The sequence below is a fragment of the Coregonus clupeaformis genome, chromosome 28 (genome assembly GCF_020615455.1).
Source record: "Coregonus clupeaformis isolate EN_2021a chromosome 28, ASM2061545v1, whole genome shotgun sequence".
Taxonomy (NCBI): Eukaryota; Metazoa; Chordata; class Actinopteri; order Salmoniformes; family Salmonidae; genus Coregonus; species Coregonus clupeaformis.
In genome coordinates this window covers 11,343,093-11,367,991 of record NC_059219.1, presented here as the reverse complement: position 1 = coordinate 11,367,991, position 24,899 = coordinate 11,343,093, and the positions used below count along the sequence as shown (strand labels likewise).

At 46.4% G+C, this 24,899-nt stretch overlaps 1 protein-coding gene across 4 annotated transcripts; it reads left to right on the top strand.

Moving 5' to 3' along the window:
• Positions 1–11,691: 11,691 nt before the first annotated feature.
• LOC121570086 (transcription intermediary factor 1-beta) lies at positions 11,692–22,250 on the top strand. 4 transcript variants are annotated; one of them, XM_041881563.2, is made up of 15 exons: positions 11,735–11,910; positions 12,017–12,206; positions 13,973–14,088; positions 14,219–14,354; positions 14,702–14,822; positions 15,069–15,185; positions 17,460–17,574; positions 17,692–17,838; positions 18,722–18,833; positions 19,163–20,628; positions 20,765–20,964; positions 21,097–21,199; positions 21,338–21,406; positions 21,577–21,711; positions 21,881–22,250. In XM_041881563.2, the coding sequence occupies exons 2-15, from the start codon at positions 12,017–12,019 to the stop codon at positions 22,148–22,150; spliced, it is 3,297 nt and encodes a 1,098-aa protein (XP_041737497.1). In that variant the 5' UTR covers positions 11,735–11,910; the 3' UTR covers positions 22,151–22,250. The 4 variants fall into 4 exon arrangements, with proteins under 4 accessions (XP_041737498.1, XP_041737497.1, XP_041737496.1 ...); XM_041881562.2 differs by having other exon boundaries at positions 11,737–11,910; positions 13,991–14,088; positions 19,124–20,628; XM_041881561.2 differs by having other exon boundaries at positions 11,737–11,910; positions 19,124–20,628.
• The last annotated feature ends 2,649 nt before the right edge of the window (positions 22,251–24,899 follow it).

Sequence of the window (24,899 nt, the reverse complement as noted above, 5' to 3'; positions counted from 1 at the left end):
GACCAACGGAAGGACCCAGCCAAGGTCAGCGCGGTACTGGATTTGCCCCAGCCCTCATCCCTCAAGCAACTACAGCGGTTTTTAGGGTTCGCACAATTTTTATAGGTGATATATTCGCAATTGTAGCTCCCTTACCGCTCCCCTGACAGCCCTCACCCAGACGAGCGTGCGCTCCTTTGCCTGGACCCCGGAAGCGGGGAACGCGTTTGATGCGCTTAAGTGGCGCTTTACATCAGCCCCGGTCCTAGGGCATCCTGATCCGTCCCTGCCGTTCATTGTGGAGGTGGATGCTTCAGATGTTGCGGTGGGAGCAATCCTGTCCCAGCGGTTCCTCACGGACGGTAAGACTCACCCCTGCGCGTTTTTCTCCCGGCGGCTGTGCCCGGCGGAGCAGAATTACGACGTGGGGAACCGTGAGTTGCTAGCGGTCAAGCTTGCCCTGGGGGACTGGAGGCATTGACTAGAGGGGGCCGCCCATCCATTCGTCGTATGGACGGACCATAAGAACTTAGCCTACATTCAGAGGGCCAAGAGGCTCAACTTGCGCCAGGCCAGGTGGGCGTTGTTCTTCGCCAGGTTCCGGTTCACCATCTCATACCGTCCGGGGTCGAAGAACACCAAGCCTGACGCGCTCTCCCGGCAGTTCGACCCAGTGGACCTGGTGGAGAGGAACGACCCCATTGTCCCCAACGCCCTGAATGCTGCACCAGTTTTGTGGGGAATTGACAGGCTGGTCAGAGCAGCGCTACGGCAGGGGCCCGATCCAGGTGGTAGGTAGGTCCATTGGGGAGGATATACGTACCCAAGGCTGCGCGCTCGAGACTGCTTCAGTGGGCGCACACGTCCGACCTCACCAGCCATCCGGGGAGCGCCAGGACGTTATAGTTCCTGCATAGGAGGTTCTGGTGGCCATCTGCTGAGGGAGATACGTGCGCCTCGAGGCTGCTTGCCCGGTGTGCGCGCGCACGAAGAGCTCACGTCAGCCCGTGGCAAGGCTGCTCTGACCCCTGCCTATCCCCAAGCGTCCCTGGTCCCACATCTCTCTGAATTTCATTTCTGCCCTACCCCCCTCTGATGGATACACAGTCATCCTGGTCGTTGTGGACCGGTTCTCGAAGGCTGCCCACTTCATTCCCCTTCCCAAACTCCCGTTGGCCCGGGAGACGGCTAAGTTGGTGGTGCAGCATGTTTTCCGGGTCCACGGCCTTCCCCAAGATGTGGTGTTGGATCGGGGCCCTCAGTTCGCCTCCAGGTTCTGGAAGGCGTTTGCCACCTGCCTCGGCGCCTCCGTCAGCTTGTCTTCCGGCTTCCATCCCCAGTCGAACGGGCAGACGGAGCGCGTCAACCAGGATCTGGAGGGGGTGCTGAGGTGCTACGCCTCCAGCAACCCAGCTACGTGGAGTCAGCGACTGGAATGGGCGGAGTACGCCCACAACACCCTTCTCTGCTCGTCCACCGGCCTGTCCCCCTTCCAGTGCCAATACGGGTACCAACCCCCCCTATTCCCTGAGCAAGAGGAGGAGGCGGCGGTCCCGTCAGTCCAGGCCCACATCAGTCGCTGTCGCCGCACCTGGAGGCAGGTACGGGCGGCACTTAAGCGGGCCTCGGTCAGGTCTCAATATCAGGCCAACCGCAGGCGTCGCCCGGCCCCGGTTTTTCGCCCGGGACAGAGGGTGTGGCTCTCCACGCGGGATCTTCTCCTCCGCGTGTAGTCCAGGAAGCTGTGTCCCCGGTTCGTCGGGCCATTCAGAGTGGTCCGGCGAGTCAACCCAGTGGCCTACCGCCTGCAACTTCCCCTCACCATGCGGGTGCATCCCACATTCCATGTGTCCCTCCTCAAGCCCGTCGCCACCTGTCCCCTGGCTCCCCCTCCTCGTCCTGTTCCCCCGCTGCGCCTCGTTGGAGGACAGCCGGCTTTTACTGTGGACCGGATCCTGGACTGCCGGCGGGTGGGGAGGGGTCTCCAATTTCTGGTGGACTGGAAGGGTTGAGGGCCAGAGGAGCGGTCCTGGGTGCTCAGGAGGGACATTCTGGAACCAGGGCTGATAACAACATCCCGTCGCCTCCACCCGGAGGCACCGAGAGGAACGGCTGGGGCCGTTTGTCGGGGGGCCACTGTTTTATTTTTATTTATTTTTATATATATTTTTAGGGGGTAGATCAGCTTTAATATTGCAGATAGATTGTAACTTCCATCAATGTAATTGTCTGCATCACTTCCAATCTTCTGAAGAGGTCATGAAAAAGGCGAGGGAGGTGGAGAAGGCCAGGCTGATGTGCCACTACGAGGTGACAAGCTTGGCCAAGAACAACTTCAGGGTAATAACAGTAAACATGTATAACCCGCATGTTAAGGATGAGGAGGTGAGGGTTTTTATGGGGAAGTATATGGACAATGTCTCCTCGGCAAGGCTCCTCAAAGACTTGCTAGGGTTCTGGGACGAGAGGAGAAGCTTCCAGGCTCTGTTGAGGGAAGACCCAAAGGGCCTGGGAGGTTACCTTCATCCTCCAGCTCTGTTCTCCCTGGGGGCTGACAGGGGGACATTGTTTTATGCCCGTCAGCCCCCTTTCTGCAGATGATGCATGGCCTATGGCCATAATTTTGCCTCATGTGGGGCGAAGAAATGCAGGGTGTGTGGGTCTAAGGCACACGAGGCGAGGGACTGTGACGAGTCGAAGAAGTGCCACGGATGTGGATCGTCAGCACACCTGTGGAGGGAGTGTACGGCTCGTCACAAGTCGTATGCAGCTGCAGCCGGTGGGGGAGCAGGTGGGAGACAGGAAGGGAGGAAGAGGAGGAGGAGTTCCAGACCCAAGCGCAGGGCCAGAGGCAATACCAGCGACGACGGAGGAGGAGCCGAGAACAGCAGCGAGAGGAGAGGGGGACGGGCAGGGGACTGCCGTAGCAGTTCCGGAAGGAGAGGTGGTGCCGGAGATGGAGACGTAGGGGAGTGTGGGAGAGGAGGTGCCGGAGACGGAGGCGGCAGAGGGAGAGGAGGTTGGGGAGGAGCCAGCCACAACCCTGGGAGGAGAGGAGAAGGGGGAGAGGGGGGGCCGGAGTGGGGGGAAAGCGAGATGTTGAGTGCCCAGGGGGATGAGGTGAGGGAGATGATGGAGGAGCTGGTGATCAAGGGGGGCTGGGTCTCCCCACTGCCGGTGTCTCCAAAGAAGAGAGGGAAGAGGAGGGTGAGATCCTCGGACAGGAAGAGGGAAATAGGTGGTGGGGGAGAGGGGGGGCAAGCGTGTCATGGGGGAGAAGGGCGCTGTGGGGGAAGAATCTCCTGTGTCCTCGCTGCCCCCAACGGGGGAGGGCTCAGGATCCCCTGCACTGTTCCCAACCTGTTTTGAGATTGGGGTTTTGGAGGTGGATGGTGGTGAGCCCAGGATGCAGGGAACCCAGGAGCCAAACACCATTCCTGCATCCTGGGTTGGAGAGCTGGAGGGGAGTGGGGGGGGGGGGCTTCTGGGGGGAGTCGGAGTCCCTACAGGAGGAGATGGAGCTTTTTTCCGATCACGGAGGGGTGCTGCTGCAGGTGGGGGCACGGCACCAGTCTGCCTCTTCGGTAGGGGGTACTGGAAGTTAGATCGGGAGGTACTGGATGAGCAGGCTTTCGTTAACGGTTGTGTTGATTTCTTTAGGGGGCTTGAGGGCCTCCGGTCCATGTGTGAGGGGGTGTTAGAGTGGTGGGAAATAGCAATGGTGAGGATTAGGGTTTTTATAATAGGATATTGTAAGAGGAAAAATAGGGAGGAAAGGAGGGAGGTGGATCATATCCAAAGGCTGCTCGAACTCGAGCTCGAGGCAGGCAACCTCGGCAGGTCGGTAGACTGGGAGAGATCCTCTGCCCTAAAGGCGCAATTTAGGGAGGTGCATGAGCGGAAGGCTTGTGCTTTCCTGGAGCGTGCGCATAGTGGGTTTTTAGAACACGACGAGACTTGTTCCGCTGTGTTCTTTAAATCAGTTAGGGGAAGACAGAGTAGGAAGGTAATGTACGGGGTTAGGGAAGAAAACGGTAGAGTAGTGAGAGAAACTGAGGAAATGGTCAAGGTGACCACAGAACATTTCCAAGGTTTTTTTCAAGAAAGGGCAGTAGATGTAGAGCAGGGAAACGTGTTTTTAGAACACCTGTCCCGGCGAGTGCCAGAGGACATTAGAGAAGCGATGGAGGCTCAGATCTCCCTCGAAGAGGTTGAGAGCGCCCTCAGGAGGATGATAAAAAGGGAAGGTGCCCGGGATGAATGGGCTGCCGGCAGAGTTTTACCTGAAGTTTTGGGGGAAATTTGGTCCGGTAGTCCTTGAAGTCTTGAAGGCCATCCTCGAGATGGGGGTCCCGGGGGAATCGATGGCCGTAGGTGTGCTGTCACTTCTTTACAAGAAGGGGGACGCAACAGACCTTGGCAACTGGCGGCCGTTGACCATGCTGTGCGTAGATTATAAGCTGCTTGCGAAGGTTCTAGCGGACCGGTTGCGCACAGCCCTTCCCTACGTCGTTCATGAGGATCAGACGTGTGGGATAGAGGGCCGCTCTATTAGGTGGAACCTGAGTTTGATTAGGGACTCCATCGCTTGGGTAGAGGATAGAGTGCTGCCGTTAATGGTAGCAGCACTTGATCAGGCTAAAGCCTTTGATCGAGTGAATAGATATTTTATTTTCAGGGTGTTAGGTAGGTTAGGTTTTGGGGAGAAGTATATAGGGTGGATCCGTGCTTTATATGTCGGTTAATGTAAACGGTCACATGGGTGATGCTTTTGACCTCGCGTCGGGGGTCAGGCAGGGGTGCCCGCCCTCGGCACTCCTCTTCGTTCTGTACATGGAGCCTCTGGGGGCTGCCATTAGGGCAGACACAGGGGTGGATGGCTTGCTTATCCCTGGGAGCGGTGGGCTGCACGTTAAGATGACGCAGTACGCCGACGACACTTCCTTGTTACTATGCAAGGACTCGTGCCTGACTAGGTCCCTTGCCATCATTGGGGAATTCACCCGAGCGTCGGGAGCGGTTCTCAATCACGCTAAGTCTTCCGTTAAGTTTTTTGGAAGATGGCGTGGGAGGACGGATGTGCCTGGGGGGTTATCTCTCTGTATTGGGGCCCTGAAGATTCTCGGGGTCTTGTTTGAGACCTCCAGCTCAGCGACGCTGAACTGGAACAGGAGCAGTGGTACAGAGGAAGCTGGGGATGTGGAGGGCTAGGTCGTTGTCCTTTATAGGCAAGGTCCTGGTCCTCAAGGTGGATGTGTTGCTGTCTCTTTTGTATATGGCGTACGTCTACCCATTGCCAGCTAGTCTGAGGAGGCCTCTAGTGAGGCTAGTGTTTCAGTTCATGTGGGGTGGCAGGCTTGAGCGTGTCGCGAGGGTTCGCATGCTCTGTCCCATCGGGGAGGGAGGTAGGGGGGTACCACATTTCCCCCTCAAGCTGGACTCGATTTTTGTTTCTTTTTTGTTGACAGAGCTGGCTCATCCGGTGATACCCCCGTCTGGTTACTTCCTGCGGGTGTTCTTCTCTTACCAGGCGAGAAGCGTAATGGTGTGGTCTAACACGGGTCCTCGCGCGAAACAGCTGCCGTGGCACTTTGGCTATGCGGCCAAGTGGCTGCGTGCCCACCCCTAGGTTGAAGTTGCCCGAGTAGGTTTAGATCACAGGCACCTGTACGAGGTGGTGAGACAGGGAGGGTGTCCAGGGCCCGTAGTGGGTATCCCGGCTGGGGTCTGGGAAGGAGTGCTGGTGCGTGGTCTGGACAACGGGCTCAAGGACCTGAATTGGTTGAGCCTCCATAAGTGCTTGCCCCTGCATTCCATCATGTATGGGCGTGGTATGACACGATCCCCCACCAGCCCAAGACCAACTTGTGGCAGTGAGGAGACATTGCGCCATGTTTTTTGGGGCTGTGCTTTCGCCGGGGTGGTATGGGCTAGGGCACAGGTGTTGATAGGCAGGGTGAGGGGGGATTTTGTTGTGACATGGGCTAGGGTAGAGAGAGGTGTAGGGAAAGCGAGGGGGACGGTTAGGGACAGGTTTCTGCTCTGGCTTCTCATAAGCCTCTTTAAACGGGGGTTGTGGGAAGCTAGGCAGAAAATGGAAAGGACAGGGAGAGAAGGGGGTGTGGAGGGGATAGTGAGTAGGGTGGAGCAGAATTTGAGGGGGAGAATGAAGTGAGAGGAGAGGAAGTGGGGGCAGCATGCTGCTCGGGAGAGGTGGAAGGGGGGTTTAGGGTTTGGGTTAGTGTAGAGGGGTAGGGATTTAGGATTTGTGTGTGTGTTTTTAGCTGGGTATAAAGGGGGAGGGGAGGTGCTCCCCTGGGGTGTAATTTCTGTTATTGTTCGGTTTTGTGGGTGTTTGATATATATATAGTGTTAGGTAGTTTTGTATTGTTGTTTTTAGTGATGTTGGGGTTGGGAATTAATGGTGTGTGTAATGTGTATGATGATGTATGTTGTGGATTTTTGAATAAAAACTTTTAATCACTACTCAGTGTCTGATCGGAGACCTATGTACAGGTACATGGTGTTCTCCCTGTTTCGTTATTTGTTTCAGTCATAGGTAGTATTTCGTATTTTGGCTGTCAGACGGTTTTTGGAGACTTATTTGCTCCGCCTTTCTTTTATCGTGATAAGTCCATTATTTTGTGTTTTGGCTTCAGGACCACCAGTAAAGATCCTTGTTTCACCATCTCTGTCTGCTGTATATCCTGCACCGCAACTGGGTCACACCTCACACCAACCCTTACAACAAGGTGATGTCATGGATTGTGGATTGACCATTTTAGGAATATTTTAAGAGAATAAATACGTTATTTAATATTTACATTTTATAATGTTAGTCAAAGACTGTTTTGTGATATTCATATTTGTATGTCTCTGTGGAAAGTTGGGAACAGATAAGGACACTATGACTTTGTAAATGGGGTGGAAACGCCCATAAAGTTTGTATTAAAAAGTACAATAAATAAGTAAACTGAATAACAACACACACACGTCTCATGTTTCCACTCTCAGTTCATTATACAGTCCCAGTGTTAAATTTGGGTACTTTTTTTGTTGAAGCTCAGTGTTTCTCCTCCCCATTCCTTGTCTGATGCTGGGGTGGAATCCAGTTTTTTTTTTTGTGGGAGGATATGAGATTCCAGCCAGGATGTCAATGGAACGCTGATAAGAAAAGTTAAGTCCTTTTCCTCTTGACTGGACATACCAAAACGGACTCAATGGCGACGAAGGTATGATATATCACCTTGTAAGAGTTGTTTTCTTGCCATTAATAATCTTTCTAAGTAATTCATAATCTGTTTATTATTTTGATATCCAGAATTTTGATTCAAACGCACAGGAGACTGTCATCAAGTTATAAACTAGGGCGCCGGCTCTCACCTATAGGACTTTAGTGCAAACTGACATCAGCGCATGATGTACGCTAAAGCGCTAACATGTTAGAGCGCATCAAATCGAAACCAATTTTGTGATTTAACCAGAGTATATCATTAGCCTACGTTATGCTCACTGGTCTTGTGCATTTCATTTCCACACGGAATGCGCAATCTGGGTGCCAGTTATTTTGGAGCAGTTGAGTGTCCTGTGCCTCGACAGTCGACGCAGTGTAATAGAAAGCACGGGGAATCAATCAGGTTCGCGCATCCCTTCCTACGGAAACGTTGGAATGGGGTCCATTGCATGCACGGCTATCATTTTTGCTTGGCTATTTGAATACTATCTGAATTTATTTCATTGAAATTTGGTTTACAGCTACCATTGATAGTAAAAGTAGACGCCTCGCATATAGAATAGGTGCAGTACAGTGGGATTTAATGAGCCCAGAGTTCAGCGCAGGGATATGCAATGTTTTACAAAACGCTACCCGAGATGAATAGGAGTAACGTTCTAACGCGTTGGCCAACACCCAGAAGGTAAATATGTGAGAGCTGCCAGTGCAGACTGACAGGGGGTTCTGCAACGCTTGAGTAAGATTGTTAAATGAATGAATGAATCAGTCAGTCAATTATTAGTTTAATAGAATTCTGCTGAAATATACACTATGTATGCAAAACATTAGCACCCCCAAATGCCCTCAGAACAGCCTCAATTCGTCGGGGCATGGACTCTACACGGTGTCGAAAGCGTTCCACAGGGATGCTGGCCCATGTTGACTCCAATTCTTCCCACAGTTGTGTCAAGTTGGCTGGATGTTCTTTTGGGTAGTGGACCATTCTTGATGCACACGGGAAACTGTTGAGTGTTAAAAAAAAAAAAACTGAAGCATTGTAGTTCTTGACACACTCAAACCGGTATGCCTGGCTCCTACTACATACCCTGTTCAACGGCACTTAAATATTTTGAGTTGCCCATTCACCCTCTAAATGGCACACATACAAAATCAATGTCTCAAGGCTTTAAAATCCTTCTTTAACCTGTCTCCTCCCCTTCATCTACACTAATTAAAGTAGATTTAACAGGTGACATTAATAAGGGACCATAGCTTTCACCTGGTCGGTCTGTGACAGTTCACATTTCCTAATTGATTTGATATTTCAGCAAATGTTGATTTATCTGCCACAATATCTGCATCATCATTTGAAAAAAATGAATTGCATAATCTCAGATTCAGAACGAATTGGTACAATTCCAAAATTCAATTGAGGGTGGATTGTATAGGATTCTAAAGTGTGTAATTTGTTCACACGAGTGTACAAAACATTAGGAACACTTGCTCTTTCCATGACAATCTGTCTGCTGTGTAATAGCAATTTAATTCATTACAATTGGGGAACTCCTTCAAATGCTTCAAAAGTACAGGTCATTTTATCATAATGGTGTGTCATGCGACAAGCCCTAAACAAATGTTCATGACTAGCCCTGAGCCTTATCTCATAGTGGTATTGTTCTTTGGTAAACATTAGCCTAACAGTATTGTGGGTGACACATCTATTTTTTACTACCAGGTGTGCACTGTGCAGGTTACTGATCATAATGTGATTGCAAATGAGTAACTTACACTCATGATTATGTTGTGTTATGCATAGTACAACTTATCTGTCATAACTATTAAAAAAGTGGATACTCCCCTCAAATCTGCTCTTAATCTTTTTGTGTTATTCTCTCTCACACACCCCAAGTACTCAGATCTGGAGTTGGCGTTGAACACCCTGGTGACTCAGTTCCATGGTGCTGCAGCCAACAATGCCCCCACGCTAACCACAGAGGAGTTCCAGACCCTGGTCTCCACACAGCTACCCACCCTTGTCAAGGTAATATGAAACCCCACAGTAAAGTATGACTCTGTTCCAATATGTTCCTTCAGGTAATCACTGATCTGAATTCAGGAAATCTGTGTAGTTTAACATTTTTATTTTAGTCATTTAGCAGAGCGACTTACAGTTAGTGAGTGCATACATTTTCATACTGGCCCCCCGTGGGAATCGAACCCACAACCCTGGCGTTGCAAGCGCCATGCTCTACCAACTGAGCTACACAGGACACCCTAGTTTAAACCTATCCAGCCATGTTATATCAATTTTTATCCCAAGGAAAGGAGGAAGGAAGAATGCATTTTATGTATTGGGCCAGGGAGAGGTCCCTCATTTTGCATGATAGATTCTTCCCTCCCATGGCAACCTCTGTGAACAAATAGAAGTGCAATCCCAAAATGATCCTTTAGCAGTCTAATCTCTCCCATCTGGCTGTGTGTTGCCTCCCCCTTGTGGAGCTGAGAGGATTGGAATTAGATTGTGGCTCCACCTAGTTCAACTGGATATATTGCATAATTACATTCTTACATCTATCCAGCCAGTACTGATTCATGGTGGGTGGATTGATGGGGTGGGGTAGGGTTCAATAAGAGCTGTTTGGATGGATCTATTTAAATATGGACCATAAATTATGTTGACGTTATATTGTTCTATCCTTTAACAAAATAAAACATACACATACAAACGACAACATCACACAAACATCAACTACAGCACACCTTCCCAGACCCACATGCTCACACCCCCATCTCCAGCGCCCGCATCACTCTCTGCCACATCACTCTCTGCCACATGGCCTCAAACTTTACCATTTTGTTTCTCTCTGTCGCCCACACACTTTCAACATTGTGTTAACGATGGAGTATTGGTTGATTTCCAGTTTTTAAGTGTACGTTTTTTCAAGATGATTGACGAGAAAAATATCGTCCAACCCATTGGGTATCTCACTGCACCCTCATATGCCATGTCTTGAAATACAGTATGCAGACAGATCGATTAAAATAATTTTACATTGTAATACTTCTGACAGACAACTTTCTAACTCCACCCATAACTTTTGGACTTTATAACTTTCTACCCTTTCTAATAGCCAGCAGGAGATGAACAAGGCTTGAGCCAGCTGCTGCAGCAGATTGGAGTGAAGGATGGAAAGGGGGTCTCCTTTGAGAATTTTTGGAACTTAGTCCAGACACTGGCCACCATACAATATGGACAGAGGAGCCAGGAGAAGACCATCAAGTGTAACTGCGTTCTACAGTGAGGACCTGGTCAAACATTATTTTAGGAAACCTACCACTTAAGGGAACAGTTTACACCTAGTGTTCTAACTTCCTAACCCCTCCTCCCTGGCTGTTCACACCTGGTTGTTATGTACCTGCCGTCTGCCGCAGAGGGGGTTAATAAAGTTGTAGGCCTATTGGATGGTTAAATGAAAGGTTTACATTATAGTCTTCTATTCCATCTGCAATTACCCAACATTATTATTTCAACTGCTTTGTTATGTCTGTTTTTATGGATAATAGCATGCTATTTATGTTTTCATTATTTACATTGTTGTCACACTTATTAAAACCAACATGTCAAATGACTAGAAATGAAACATAGTATGTGTGTTATTTTCATGAAAATTGTTGAATAGGCTATAGGCTAGTCCTATATCATGGACGCTACCAACTCTAGAATACACAACAACACTATTCAGTCTACTCCTTTATGTAGGTCTGACTCCACCTACTGACTCTGGATCTGATAATTTGTCATTCCTAGTGCTAATGTCAGAATTAGAGGAAGGGTAATCTGATCCTAGATCTGTGGTTATGCGGCAACGTCTCGCTCAAAACAACCGAACCACAGAGTTTCTAAACCCAGAGGTTGAACATTGCGAGACTTCCGGGAACGCTTGCTAAACAGACCAGGCCTGGACTTTGGGTTTGAGAAGTCAATGGACGTGCTCGAGAGGATCAAAACTGTAATGTATCATGGGTAAATTGACTGATATACAAATAATAATCAGTAGTTATTTATGATAGAAGGTGATTTGTAGATCAGTCAGTCGGCAGTCGCCTGCACTGTCTGCTGCAACGTCGAACAAGTCCAATGAGAGAAGTGAAACATTCTTCCTTAGTTGTTAATTTTCTCGAAATCTAAATTCCTTAGTTGTTAATTTCCTCGAAATCTAAAGGCACAACCTAGATTCGAGCCAATGTCTTAAGTAGTTGAACATGTTATAACTCCAACCTCGTGAAAGTGACAAACTGACACATTTTCGTCAAAAACAACTTTATATGACCTCCCGAGTGGCGCAGTGGTCTAAGGCACTGCATCGCAGTACGGCAGTCCAGGCTCTGCCGGCCACGACCGGGAAACCCATGGGCGCACAAGTCGCAACGCCATGGTTGTGGGTTCGATTCCCACGGGGGGCCAGTATAAACAAAATAAAATGTATGCACTAACGAACTGTAAGTCGCTCTGGATAAGAGCGTCTGCTAAATGTATATATGCGCAGTTCGGCGCAAGACGACTGTTAGACCGGATGACGTGTTTCTGCGCATGAGCTTAGCTAGCCAACGTCGCCATGACAAGAACCAGTTTATGCATGCTCAAACTTCTTCCGTTAAATGCAAAAACAGTTTAACGGATTTTATTGTCGTTTGCGTGCGAATAATCATCAAAAGAGGTAAGTCTCGCCTTAAATAGGCATACATTATGATTATGAATAATAATGCAAGGCTCGTTTTTCTCTCGTTAAAAGCTATTTATCCTGGCACGACTCTTCCACACAGATGTACAATGGCGGGCGAAGCGACGGTGACTTTCCGTTGGGGCCGAATGTAGTAAAAGAATCGGGAACCTATGGAAATTGTGTCCTCTGTGGGATAACTTTAAGCCATGAGCGATATCCCCAACTTCTTCCCTGTTTGCACTCTATTTGTCAAGCATGCCTGCCCCCAGACAATCCAGGGATGCAGAAAGGTATGAAACACTTTTGTTGAACACAACTGTGGGTTTGGTGAGTTTACTGTATCGAGCCTTTGGAATAAGGACGGTTCTATCTGACATTTCGGTCAAAAATGAGTTATTCACATAGCTAGTTAGAGTGGCTTCACTGAGTTGCTCTTTAGATGGTCCTTCACATGTGAGACATGTCGGAAAAAAATAAAAATGTAGACTTTTTATCTGCACAAACAGCTTTGCTTTGAACTTGGTTTTATAAGGTTCTATCTGCAATTCAATCACACAATGCTAGGTTTCCAATGAAAAATAATTGCATGTAAAGTGATGTCATGAAAGAGGAAGACATCACAAAACGACTAAAATGTAAATAGTTCTGAGACTCTCCATATTTTACATTTTTGTCATTTAGCAGACGCTCTTATCCAGAGCGACTTACAGGAGCAATTAGGGTTAAGTGCCTTGCTCAAGGGCACATCGGCAGATGTTTCACCTGGGGCTCCTGAGTGGCGCAGTGGTCTAAGGCACTGCATCGCAGTGCTAACTGTGCCACTAGAGATCCTGGTTCGAATCCAGGCTCTGTCGCAGCCGGCCGCGACCGGGAGACTCATGGGCGACGCACAATTGGCCCAGGGTAGGGGAGGGAATGGCCGGCAGGGATGTAGCTCAGTTGATAGAGCATGGCGTTTGCAACGCCAGGGTTGTGGGTTCGATTCCCACGGGGGGCCAGTATAAAAAAAATATGTATTCACTAACTGTAAGTCGCTCTGGATAAGAGCGTCTGCTAAATGACTAAAATGTAAATGTAAAAATGTAGTCGGCTCGGGGATTAGAACCAGCGACCTTTCGGATACTGGCACAACGCTCTTAACCACTAAGCTACCTGCCGCCCCATATCTCAAAACTATATACATTTTGCAGATTACATTTACCAGACACTCTTATCCAGAGCGATTTACATGAGCAATTAGGGTTAAGTGCCTTGCTCAAGGGAACATCGGCAGATTTTTCACCTATTCGGCTCGGGGATTAGAACCAGCGACCTTCCGGTTACTGGCACAACGCTCTTAACCACTAAGCTACCTACCGCAGATAGAACCAATAGTTGATTATTGATTATTCGTATCATGACGCTCCTTTGCAATTATTTAGATTTTTTTCACCACTTCTGTAGAATAATGCCTGGCCACAACTTCTGCTCTTTATGGCAAAAATAAGTAAATACAGGTACCTTGGAGCATGTTAAAGGCCCATTGGAGAGGCATCCCTGTTTTATCTTGTTCTATATAGATATTGAAGGAGTATTTCACTGAAATACATACATTTCATGGATAACTAGCAAGTAGTTTGCTTGCTCTGGGCATCAAAGACCAGAAAAATATATTAGTTTACTCATCCAGAGCTAAGCTTTAGCCATGTTGCTAGTTATCCATGGTGTATTTGACGTTTTAGTGAACTATTCCTTTAACAAATATATGGTGAACATGAATTAATGTATTTATGTGGTTTGAAGGATGGAGCGGATACTCTTTATTTAACTATTTAAATGGCTTTACTTTTCTTTTTAAGTTAATCTTATCATTCAGTGCCAGATATAACCTTTTTACTCAACCCACAGATGAGAATGCTTAATATCTCATAAGTAGACTTTTGGCAGATAGAACCTTATAATTCCAAGGTCACAGTATCATTGTCTAGGGGAGAGGCCAGACAAGACAATCACAGTGTTTTAGACAGGAAACATTGAGAAGGGAAACGTTACAACAAGTCTTATTTCTTATCTTCAGATCTCTCTATCTCTCCAGCATGTCCGTCCTGTGACCTGCCATTCAATATTCTGAAAGTCAAAGATAATCTCTTTATTAAGAACTTTTCCAACGAACTCTGGACTAGTAATGTCAAGGTGAGAAATTTTTGGGGCTAATATGAATATCTCCCATCAATAATAACGCAGTCAATGATAGTGCTGTTCCCATAGCCTGTGAATGCCTTTATTCATTCTGTGTATTCCATCATCACCTCTGTGACTGCAGTGTACCTGTTGTGAGGGGTTCGTGGTGAGTGGCTGGTGTGTGGAGTGTGGAGAGGCGCTGTGTTCGGAGTGTGTATCTGCACACAGGAGAGTGAAAGTGACGAAGGACCACACCATCCGGCTCCAACCCCCAACAGGTCTGCCCTAGAAAATCAACATCAGGAATTATATAGCCTCAATACCATGCTATTGAACACTATGGCTATTCTTTTGACATGGAGAATTAGGCTTATCTGCTCAAAGAGTCGTACAAACATCATACCATCTTATGCAAACACCTTGTAATATTCAAGTTATATTTTATTATCTGGTCACTGCACACACACACACACACACAAAATACCTGGGCCTCCCAAACATACACTTAGAGGTCAGACTGAGCCAGACACAGCTATCAAACACTTAGTTTATAATACCAGGACATACTTACTGAAATAGCATGTTCATATACTAGAATGTATCACATTTTTGTATTCCCCTGCAGGAGTCTCCACCCCCACAGTGTTTTGTCCCTCCCATAAACATGAGCCAATCAAGCTCTTCTGTTTGACCTGCGATCAGCTGACCTGTCGAGACTGCCAACTAATGGATCACAGGAACCACAGGTACGTTTCCTTGCATATTGTAAATACAGTCACAGTATCATGGAAGGTGAGGTTGGGCCTAGTTCAAATACTGTAGAAGAAGCATCCTTACCTACCTTAAAGTAATCGCTAAAAACACAATTAGATAGGTAAAAATAAGGATCCAGTCAAGTGATTACTTAAAGGAAGAGGATGAGATGGATTCTTTAAGCATTTGAACAGGGCCGAAGGCTGTTCTCCTGAGTCTCCTCTTCTATTCCCATGCAGTTTCCAGTTCCTCCATGAGGCGATGGCCAGCCAGAAAGAGCAGCTTCAGTCCCTGGTGCAGAGAGTGAGGCAGCAGAGAGTTGCAGTGAAGCAGAGCCTCCTGGACATGGATGGCAGGTAATAACTAGTCAATTACACTGGAATGAAATTACAATATTGGAACAGGAGTTTCTTGTCACAAGGCATGAACTTCATGTCACAGAAGTAAATCTTCTATATTGTTTACAACTACGTCCTCTGCATCTTAGTTGGAACAGAAACATTTTTACATTTACATTTTAGTCATTTAGCAGACGCTCTTATCCAGAGCGACTTACAGTTAGTGAGTGCATACATTTTTTTCATTTTATTTTGCATACTGGCCCCCCGTGGGAATTGAACCCACAACCCTGGCGTTGTAAACACCATGCTCTACCTACTGAGCTACATCCCTGCCGGCCATTCCCTCCCCTACCCTGGACGACGCTGGGCCAATTGTGCGCCGCCCCATGGGTCTCCCGGTCACGGCCGGCTACGACAGAGCCTGGATTCGAACCAGGATCTAGTGGCACAGCTAGCACTGCAATGCAGTTATTTTCTCAAGACTGCAGCTGCAAATTGAAACTGTCAGTCAGTGGAGGCTAGTTACTTGAAAAATTGTTTTTCCTCATCTGTTGACCTAACCAGGAAAACTCTGGACCCTATAAGGCATGACAGTGATTAATCAGTTGTAAAAAGGTTTTATAAGGGCTATGATGGGACCAGTTTTTCCTAATCAGGTCACACGGTTTTAAAAAACTGGGTGGGAAACTCCTGGCCCTGGGGGGGATGAAAACCCTGTCAAACTGCAGCAACCTTATACTTGTTCATATTAATAATATTTAGACTAGATTAGGAGGGGGATTTCCTCTACCCAGAGACAACAACTGATAGACAATATAACTCACATGGCTGAGCTTGCTTTATGCATGTTTGCATCATTTTAAAAAAATGTTTACGTCATTTAGCAGGCGCTCTTATCCAGAGCGACTTACAGTTAGTGAGTGCATACATTATTATTATTTTTTTATTTTTTCATACTGGCCCCCCGTGGGAATCGAACCCACAACCCTGGCGTTGCAAACGCCATGCTCTACCAACTGAGCTACATCCCTGCCGGCCATTCCCTCCCCTACCCTGGAAGACGCTGGGCCAATTGTGCGCCGCCCCATGGGTCTCCCGGTCGCGGCCGGCTACGACAGAGCCTGGATTCGAACCAGGATCTCTAGTTTGCCTTAGACCACTGCGCCACTCGGGAGATCATGCAGGCTTATGCAACTGTAGGCCTTATAAAAAATTAACTCACATCTGTCATCACTATTATGTTGAATGATTAATTCCAGTTAATAATTTTGGATTGAAAACGTATAGGCAGCCTAGCCAGCCCAATTTTGAATATAGACCTCATTTAATCACATTCACATTTTCTCTTGACACACAAATGGACTATAAATACGTAACGTTACCAATTAGTTACCCTGACCAACTGGACAGCGCACATAGACTGTATGCAGCTGCTCTTATTAGTAGCCTACAGACTAGTTGATCAGACTGAAAAATTGTCTCGTTTTCATCCCATACAGCATGTCAGATCTCTAATGTTTAGGTGTAGCCTAGGCTGCTGCAGGGTTGTTGATTTCATCATAAATCAGCCATAAATCCCCTTGTGACAGGGGGAAAGGAAGCGTGTTGTGTGCAACAGGGAGAGGCAATTGAATGCAAGCTTAATTTTTTGTTGTTGAAATTAAAACATTTCTAGCCTGTCTATCCATGGGTAACAGGTTGATGTGTTATACTCATCCCACTCAGTTTTCCACCACAAAACACCAGAAAATGGCCAAAAAGAGTAGAACTAGCTCACCTGCTTTTACACTATGATTTGACTATGAAATGTTCAATGTTTCTTTTGAAAAAAGATTTCAAAAGGAATAGTTTCACCATATTAAAACGAGAGTACAGTAACTTGGATGACCTTAAAATGAGGGACAGACGTAAATGAATCTCTAATCACATTAAATAAATAATAATCTTCAGAAATGACTTTGTCAAAGCAAAAAAATAACTAGGGCTTTACAATGATGGTGAGAACGTAGAGATTTTTTTTATTTAAATGGGTTAAAATCTTCCTAGAAGTCACAGAGGGTGCACGGAGGGACATGTCAAAATGCAGAATTTTGGCACTTTAGCAAGTCTTTGTTCATATTGAAAATCTGATTTATTTAATTCTCCATGTGGTCTATATTAAAGGGCACTTCATTTAATATAACAGGCTTTTAAAATTCAGTATTGGTAAACAAGTTCTACTTATATATCAAAGGGATGCAAAAGGCATTCATTTCGTGGAACGACCCACATGTTCTCTCCCACTCGCAGATTGCTGGACATAACAGAACTCAAGTCAAAGCTGAAGGAGAGCCTGAAGAGAATGCTTCTTGCCACTGTTCAACTCTTAAAATCGAGAGCCTTGTCGATCTACAGCAACATAGAGGTATTTCAGCTACCCAAGACTAACACCCTGCATGAAAGCTAAAGAAAGTGTGTGTGTGTGTGTGTGTGATTTTACTCTCGGTTTGAGTTGATAAAATGCTTGCTCATGTCCACTCAGACTATGTGTAATGCCGAGGTGGCGGGGATCGAGACGAGACGGAGTGCACTAAACAGACTGGGGCAGAGGCAGGAGTATGTTGCTGACTTTGCTGAGAAAGCCCTGAATGTGGAGGACTTCTTTGCCTTGCTCTCCTGCAAAGGGCAGGTAGGAACCCACTTGTTCTGACTGTACAAGGCTGCTCACACATTTCTTTGTTTTTCTTTTGGCTTATATGAGAGTGCCTTATCCCCCATCTCCCCCAAAGACACTTCACAACAGGGTTTGGGTCAATTCTGAATTGAGTTACGAATTGCTCTTTTATTAAAATTCTTGAATTTGAATTGGCCGCACCCCACATGAAGCAGAATTTGAATTGAATTTGAATGAAAGGAAGTGGAATTTAATTATATAAAATTCAATGAAATTCAAATGGCTTATTTATTCAACAAATCACCATAGAAATGTTTATTTTGACATAATGTATGGTTACCAATACCATGTAGCATAAGGTTGAAACATTTCATTTTTAAAACTCATTCTCCTAAAACCATTTAAAATAATTACAGTGGTCTGGAAATATTCTAAGATCATGTTGTGGGTTGTCTATAATAATTAATCATTCCCTTAATGTTTTTAAATATCAGAATACATTTCCCAGAATGCATTAGGTCAAACACTGCAGTATCTCATGACAAAGAAAGATACTGTTTGACATCTTTGAGTTATAATTAAACTAATATTTGAAATGGTATGTGTGTATTCTTTGAATTAATAAGTGGCATATCCTTTTTGATAAAATATTTGTCAAATGAATGAGACTTTCATGTTTCATGTCTTAGTTCAATTGGTTTGAATTAAATTCTACTTCCTTCAATTCAAATTCAATTCAAATTTCGCTTTCTGTGGGATACGGCCGATTCAATTCAAATGTATTATTCGTATTGAATTAACTTCAGAAATTCTGAATTGACCCCAATCCTGCTTCACAAACATTACCACATCAACACACATGCACAACCCTATCAACACATGGTCCTCTCATCCACAGATTGGATCCCAGTTACAGCATCTCTTGACTCAGAGTACTGAGCCCCCGGGGACCATGCTTAAGTTGCAGCTGGTGGTTACTGATGACTTCAAGAAGCAAATTGCTTCCTTTGGTAAGTCAAGATACTCAATCTCCTATTAATGTAGGCAGTGCTGTCTTGGATTTAACAAAATCCTTAGATAAAATCAGAAACTTTTTTGTTGTTGCATTGATTACAACGTAACGATGTGGTAGTCCAGTGATGCCCATTTAGTGTTGTTAAAATAGCGTGCCAAACTCAACCCAAGGAATTTTGTCATTTGGCATGGGGACCTAGGACGCAAGCTTGAGACCGTCTGGTCTTGACCATCACATTTATATCATTGCTCCTACAATAGTATTATTTTTCTTCCTTTTTTCCAGTTAAACTTTTGGGTGATATTGTCCCCTTTGCCCGATCAGATGTTAGTCAAGACAGCAACCCTCTGGAAAACCAAGAAAGACCCAATGGTCCCTCTGGCCAGACCTCGTCCAGTGGTCCTCACATTTCCATCCATTCTGTTCCCCCTCTACATACCCCTGTCTTCCAGCCCCCATGCCCCTCTTACACTGCCCCATCCAGTCCCCTCAGTCAGCCCTCCACTTCCCAGCCCTCCACCTCCCGTGAGCAGCCTCCTCCTTATCGCTCCCTGCCTGTCTACACCCCTTCAAACCTTCCATTGAGCCATCCTGTGGCACCCCAGCCCCACCCATCTACACTAGCCCCATCTCACTCCTCCCTGAATAAACATAATCCACCATTCTGTCATCCATCAAACCCTGCCCAGCCATCACTTGTCCCTGCACTTCATGTCCAGTCACCATTGGTCCCCACAAACCATGCCCAGCTATCCCCTGTTCAGCCTCCGACCTCCCCATCTCTCCAACCACTGATCGAGGCCACACCTAGACTTTATGGTATGTTCAAGGCAACTCCTCCACCTGGACCTGGACGATCTCGAAGAGCTAAGGATGGAAAGTCCTGGACGTTCCACTCATACTCACCTGTAGAGATCTGCCTCCCACCTTCTGGCTCCCCCTCTCCTGCACCCGTAGCTCAGCATCAGAATAGGAACTTTCCAGAATCGCAGCTACTGTGGATCCTCCATCAGCCTCCCTCTGTAAACCCCATCCCTGTCCTCCCGGTGAAAGCCCTAGCAGACTCCCCCTGTGATAGAAGCCTGCCCTCTACTGGTCTGGCAGACCCTGACCCAAACTCTCAGGCCAGAGAGAATGAGCCCACCTCTACTGTCACTGAGTTGGAGACTGACACAGAGGCAGACCGTGCTATGGAGTTGGAGGACCCATCAGCCTGGGGTGATAGAAATGCAGATGCCTGCTCGGACAGTACTTCTTCAGATCTGCCATTCACAGGGACTTTGTCTACTGAGAGGACCTCTAATCATCTCTCTCACAGTGTCTTAACCCAAACCCACCACCCCAAAAAAGAAATTGACACGGACCCTAACAGTAAACCCCATTCTGTGCGTTGGACCCATACTTCCCCCCACAACAATAACAAGATAGTTTATGACCAACAACATGAGGAAGCTAAACATATCAGGTCACTTCATCAGCGTGTGAACAACTGGAGAACTGAGCTGCCAACACGCATTAGAGAGCTACTGGAGGGCCCCTATCCAAGCCCCACCAGGACAGGTTCGGTGGTGGCCACTGAAATGCCAACCAGGCAACCCAACACCACCCAGCCACCGAGCTCGACCAATGGCAACAATGTTAACAACTCAAGGTCCTGGCAACCCAGGGTCTTGATATTTCGGTTACCCATCCCCACCCCCACTCCTGGATGCGCTCTTCCTCAGTTTCTGCTCGTCCCAGGGACCAGCAAAGATGAGATTATTCTACAAGAGATTGCAGAAGACCACCAGGTAAGCACACTGCTGCACTACATGTTTTGTTCTTGATTTAAAGTCTGGGTTAAGGTTAGTGATAAAGCACTTTACGTTGTCCTTTCTAGCTTAGCAAGATAGTGATGATGATCTATCCCCTCCGCTGTTGTTGCAGTCCCATGGCGATGACATCACACCACCAGAGTCAGACAACCTCCTCTGGACTAAGGCCCTGTCCTCCCCAGAGAGTCCCCCACTGCTCCAGTATGTGAGCTGTGCGGCCTGCCACACTGTTGGCGGTTCGCTATTCTGTGTGGAGTGTGGGAGGGGCTACCACCAAGATTGTCATATCCCACCGATTGGTCCTTCCTTCTGGTAATCTCTCTAAAGACTTAAAGTAATAGTTTCTGTGTAAAGTTCCAGTTTGGTGGAGTTGATATTGAGGGAATACTCTAGTCTGAGTTCCTTGTGTTAAAGCTGTGTGCTGTCTGTCTCCCACTCTGGTAGGGAGGAGTGGAAGTGTTCTCTTTGTCAGGACCTGGCCGACACCACAGACCCCTACAGTGATGACAGGCACAGGACTATGTGCCTCAGCCTAGCAGACCAGAGGGTAAGATTCACCCCGTTGTGGATTTGAATTTGGATCCTCCTGCTAAGTCGGATAGCATTTAAATTGAGCTTTTGGACCTGTAACGTCTTAGATTCAATGGTGGCATTAACCAGATCTTTTTCCTTCCTTTGCTAACAGAAATGTGAGCATCTCCTACTCTTTCTAAGGTGTGAGAATGACAGAAACATCCTTTGCAGCACGGCTGAGGTGTGTATGAAAAAATATATTAAAAACATGTAATTTTTTTATGATCACTCTGTCCTGGCCAAAATGGCATATTGTAACTCAATGGCATTAGTGATATTTGTAAATAATCTTATCTGTTGCTATTATTTAGCACATTTATAATGAGAGCTCTCATACTTTTGTCTCTTCAGCCCCCCTCAGATTCAATATGTCTTGACTCCATACATGGAAGGCTGCTACAACATCGATCACCCCCTTACCGTACCCCCTCCGAGTTTGTCTCTGACGTCTGGGTCCTTTTCGACACCATGTTGATGAACTCAAAGGTTGTCACATCTTTTAAAATGTAATTTTAATGAAAGCATTTGCTAAACTACCAAATTACCAGAGGATTTACAGAAAAAATACCAGGCAAATTCCATTGAATGTACAAAAAATGTAATCTGTGGGAGACTGTACATCTATTCACCTCTCAATTTTTTTCTCATCTCAAAGGACCAGGAGTTGGTTATCAAGCTACGGGGCAGCTTTCAGATGAAGTTAGGTGAAGTGTTTGGGACAGCTCTCCACCCCTCCCTCCTCAGCCACTCTAACAGCAGCTGGACTGAGACGGGGGAACCAACGGCTGCAGAGACTCTGAAGAGGATGAGGGAGTTGCTGAACGTGTTCAAAGTGCCTAAAGCTAAGAAACATCACTCCCAGGTCAGAGTTGAAGCAGATGAAAATGAAACAAATACGAAAAAACTGAAAAAAGATGCAGACTGAATAATGGCCATTAAAGTGGAGACTCAGAAATGCTATGTTGTTAGTCAATTATATACAACTGACATTTTACTTTTTTTCATTAAATTAAATACAGAAGGGATTAAGTGTGTGACTTTGTTTATTTTTATTTTTATTTTATTTCACCTTTTATTTAACCAGGTAAACCAGTTGAGAACAAGTTCTCATTTACAACTGCGACCTGGCCAAGATAAAGCAAAGCAGTGCGATAAAAACAACAACACAGAGTTACATATGGGGTAAAACAAAACAAAGTCAAAAATACAACAGAAATACAATTAATATACAGTGTGCAAATTTAGCAAGTTATGGAGGTAAGGCAATAAAATAGGCTATAGTGCAAAATAATTACAATTTAGTATTAACACTGGAATGATGTGCAAGAGATGATGTGCAAATAGAGATACTGGGGTACAAATGAGCAAAATAAATAACAATATAGGGATGAGGTAGTTGGGCGGGCTAATTTCAGATGGGCTGTGTACAGGTGCAGTGATCGGTAAGGTGCTCTGACAACTGATGCTTAAAGTTAGTGAGGGAGATAAGAGTATCCAGCTTCAGAGATTTTTGCAATTTGTTCCAGTCATTGGCAGCAGAGAACTGGAAGGAATTGCGGCCAAAGGAGGTGTTGGCTTTGGGGATGACCAGTGAGATATACCCACTGGAGCGCAGACTACGGGTGGGTGTTGCTATGGTGACCAATGAGCTAAGATAAGGCGGGGATTTGCCTAGCAGTGATTTATAGATGGCCTGGAGCCAGTGGGTTTGGCTGACGAATATGTAGTGAGGACCAGCCAACAAGAGCGTACAGGTCACAGTGGTGGGTATTATATGGGGCTTTGGAGACAAAACGGATGGCACTGTGATAGACAACATCCAATTTGCTGAGTAGAGTGTTGGAGGCTATTTTGTAAATGACATCGCCGAAGTCAAGGATCGGTAGGATAGTCAGTTTTACGAGGGCATGTTTGGCAGCATGAGTGAAGGAGGCTTTGTTGCGAAATAGGAAACCGATTCTAGATTTAACTTTGGATTGGAGATTCTTAATGTGAGTCTGGAAGGAGAGTTTACAGTCTAACCAGACACCTAGATATTTGTAGTTGTCCACATACTCTAGGTCAGACCCGTCTAGAGTAGTGATTCTAGTCGGGTGGGCGGGTGCAAGCAGCGTTCGGTTGAAGAGCATGCATTTAGTTTTACTAGTGTTTAAGAGCAGTTGGAGGCTACTGAAGGAGTGTTGTATGGAATTGAAGCTCGTTTGGAGGTTTGTTAACACAGTGTCCAATGAAGGGCCAGATGTATACAAAATGGTGTCGTCTGCGTAGAGGTGGATCTGAGAGTCACCAGCAGCAAGAGCGACGTCATTGATCTACACAGAGAAAAGAGTTGGCCCAAGAATTGAACCCTGTGGCACCCCATAGAGACTGCCATAGGTCCAGACAACAGGCCCTCCGATTTGACACATTGAACTCTATCTGAGAAGTAGTTGGTGAACCAGGCGAGGCAGTCATTTGAGAAACCAAGGCTATTTAGTCTGCCAATAAGAATGCGGTGGTTGACAGAGTCGAAAGCCTTGGCCAGGTCAATGAAAACGGCTGCACAGTACTGTCTATTATCGATCGCGGTTATAATATCATTTAGGACCTTGAGCGTGGCTGAAGTGCACCCATGACCAGCTCGGAAACCGGATTGCATAGCGGAGAAGGTACGGTGGGATTCGAAATGGTCGGTGATCTGTTTGTTGACTTGGCTTTCAAAAACTTTTGAAAGGCAGGGCAGGATGGATATGGGTCTGTAACAGTTTGGATCTAGAGTGTCACCCCCTTTGAAGAGGGGGATGACCGCGGCAGCTTTCCAATCTCTGGGGATCTCAGACGTTACGAAAGAGAGGTTGAACAGGCTAGTAATAGGGGTTGCGACAATTTCGGCTTTGTTTTGGGACATTTGTAACAACTATGCAATATACTATGCAATACTGTAGCCTTTTGTACTGTACGATTCTATGTATGCCTGTGTTTCAAACGTACTAAAGTTGGCCTGGATGAAAGGTGCACTGCATGAGCCTACTGCAATGAAAGATTCAACCAGTGGCCTTGGTGATGCTGAAACAACCCCACCAGATGGCGCCTGAGTAAAAGCTCACTGATCAGGGGTGAACAACTTCTGGCTGTCCTGGAGGGCTGCAGTCCTGATGGTTTTTGATTTTCCCCTAACTGATCAATTAATATCACTGATTCCCCAGGGGTGTACTAACTGTCAATGGTGTGTGCAGTGCACACATTTGCCCTCCCAGAGTTAAAACAGTCTAAAGTGGTTTGGTTAGTGTTTCGCATTTGTCTGATATGTTCATATTTTCAGTAGGTTTGTGTAACTACTCATGTTAGAGGGGATTTAACAATAGATCAAAAGTAATGAAAAATGTTGAGTGTAAGATTTAAACCAACCTGAAACAGTTATTTGAATTATCATAAGAAAACTAGCCATCATGATAATTTTTGGTAATTTAGCAGACGCTCTTATCCAGCGCAACTTACAGTCAGTGCATACGTTATTTTATTTTAATAATGGCCCCCCGTGGGAATCAAACCCACAACCCTAGTGTTGCAAATTCCATGCTCTACCAACTGAGCTACATCCCTGGCGGCCATGCCCTCCCCTACCCTGGACGACGCTGGGCAAATTGTGCGCCACCCCATGGGTCTCCCGGTCGCGGCCGGCTACGACAGAGCCT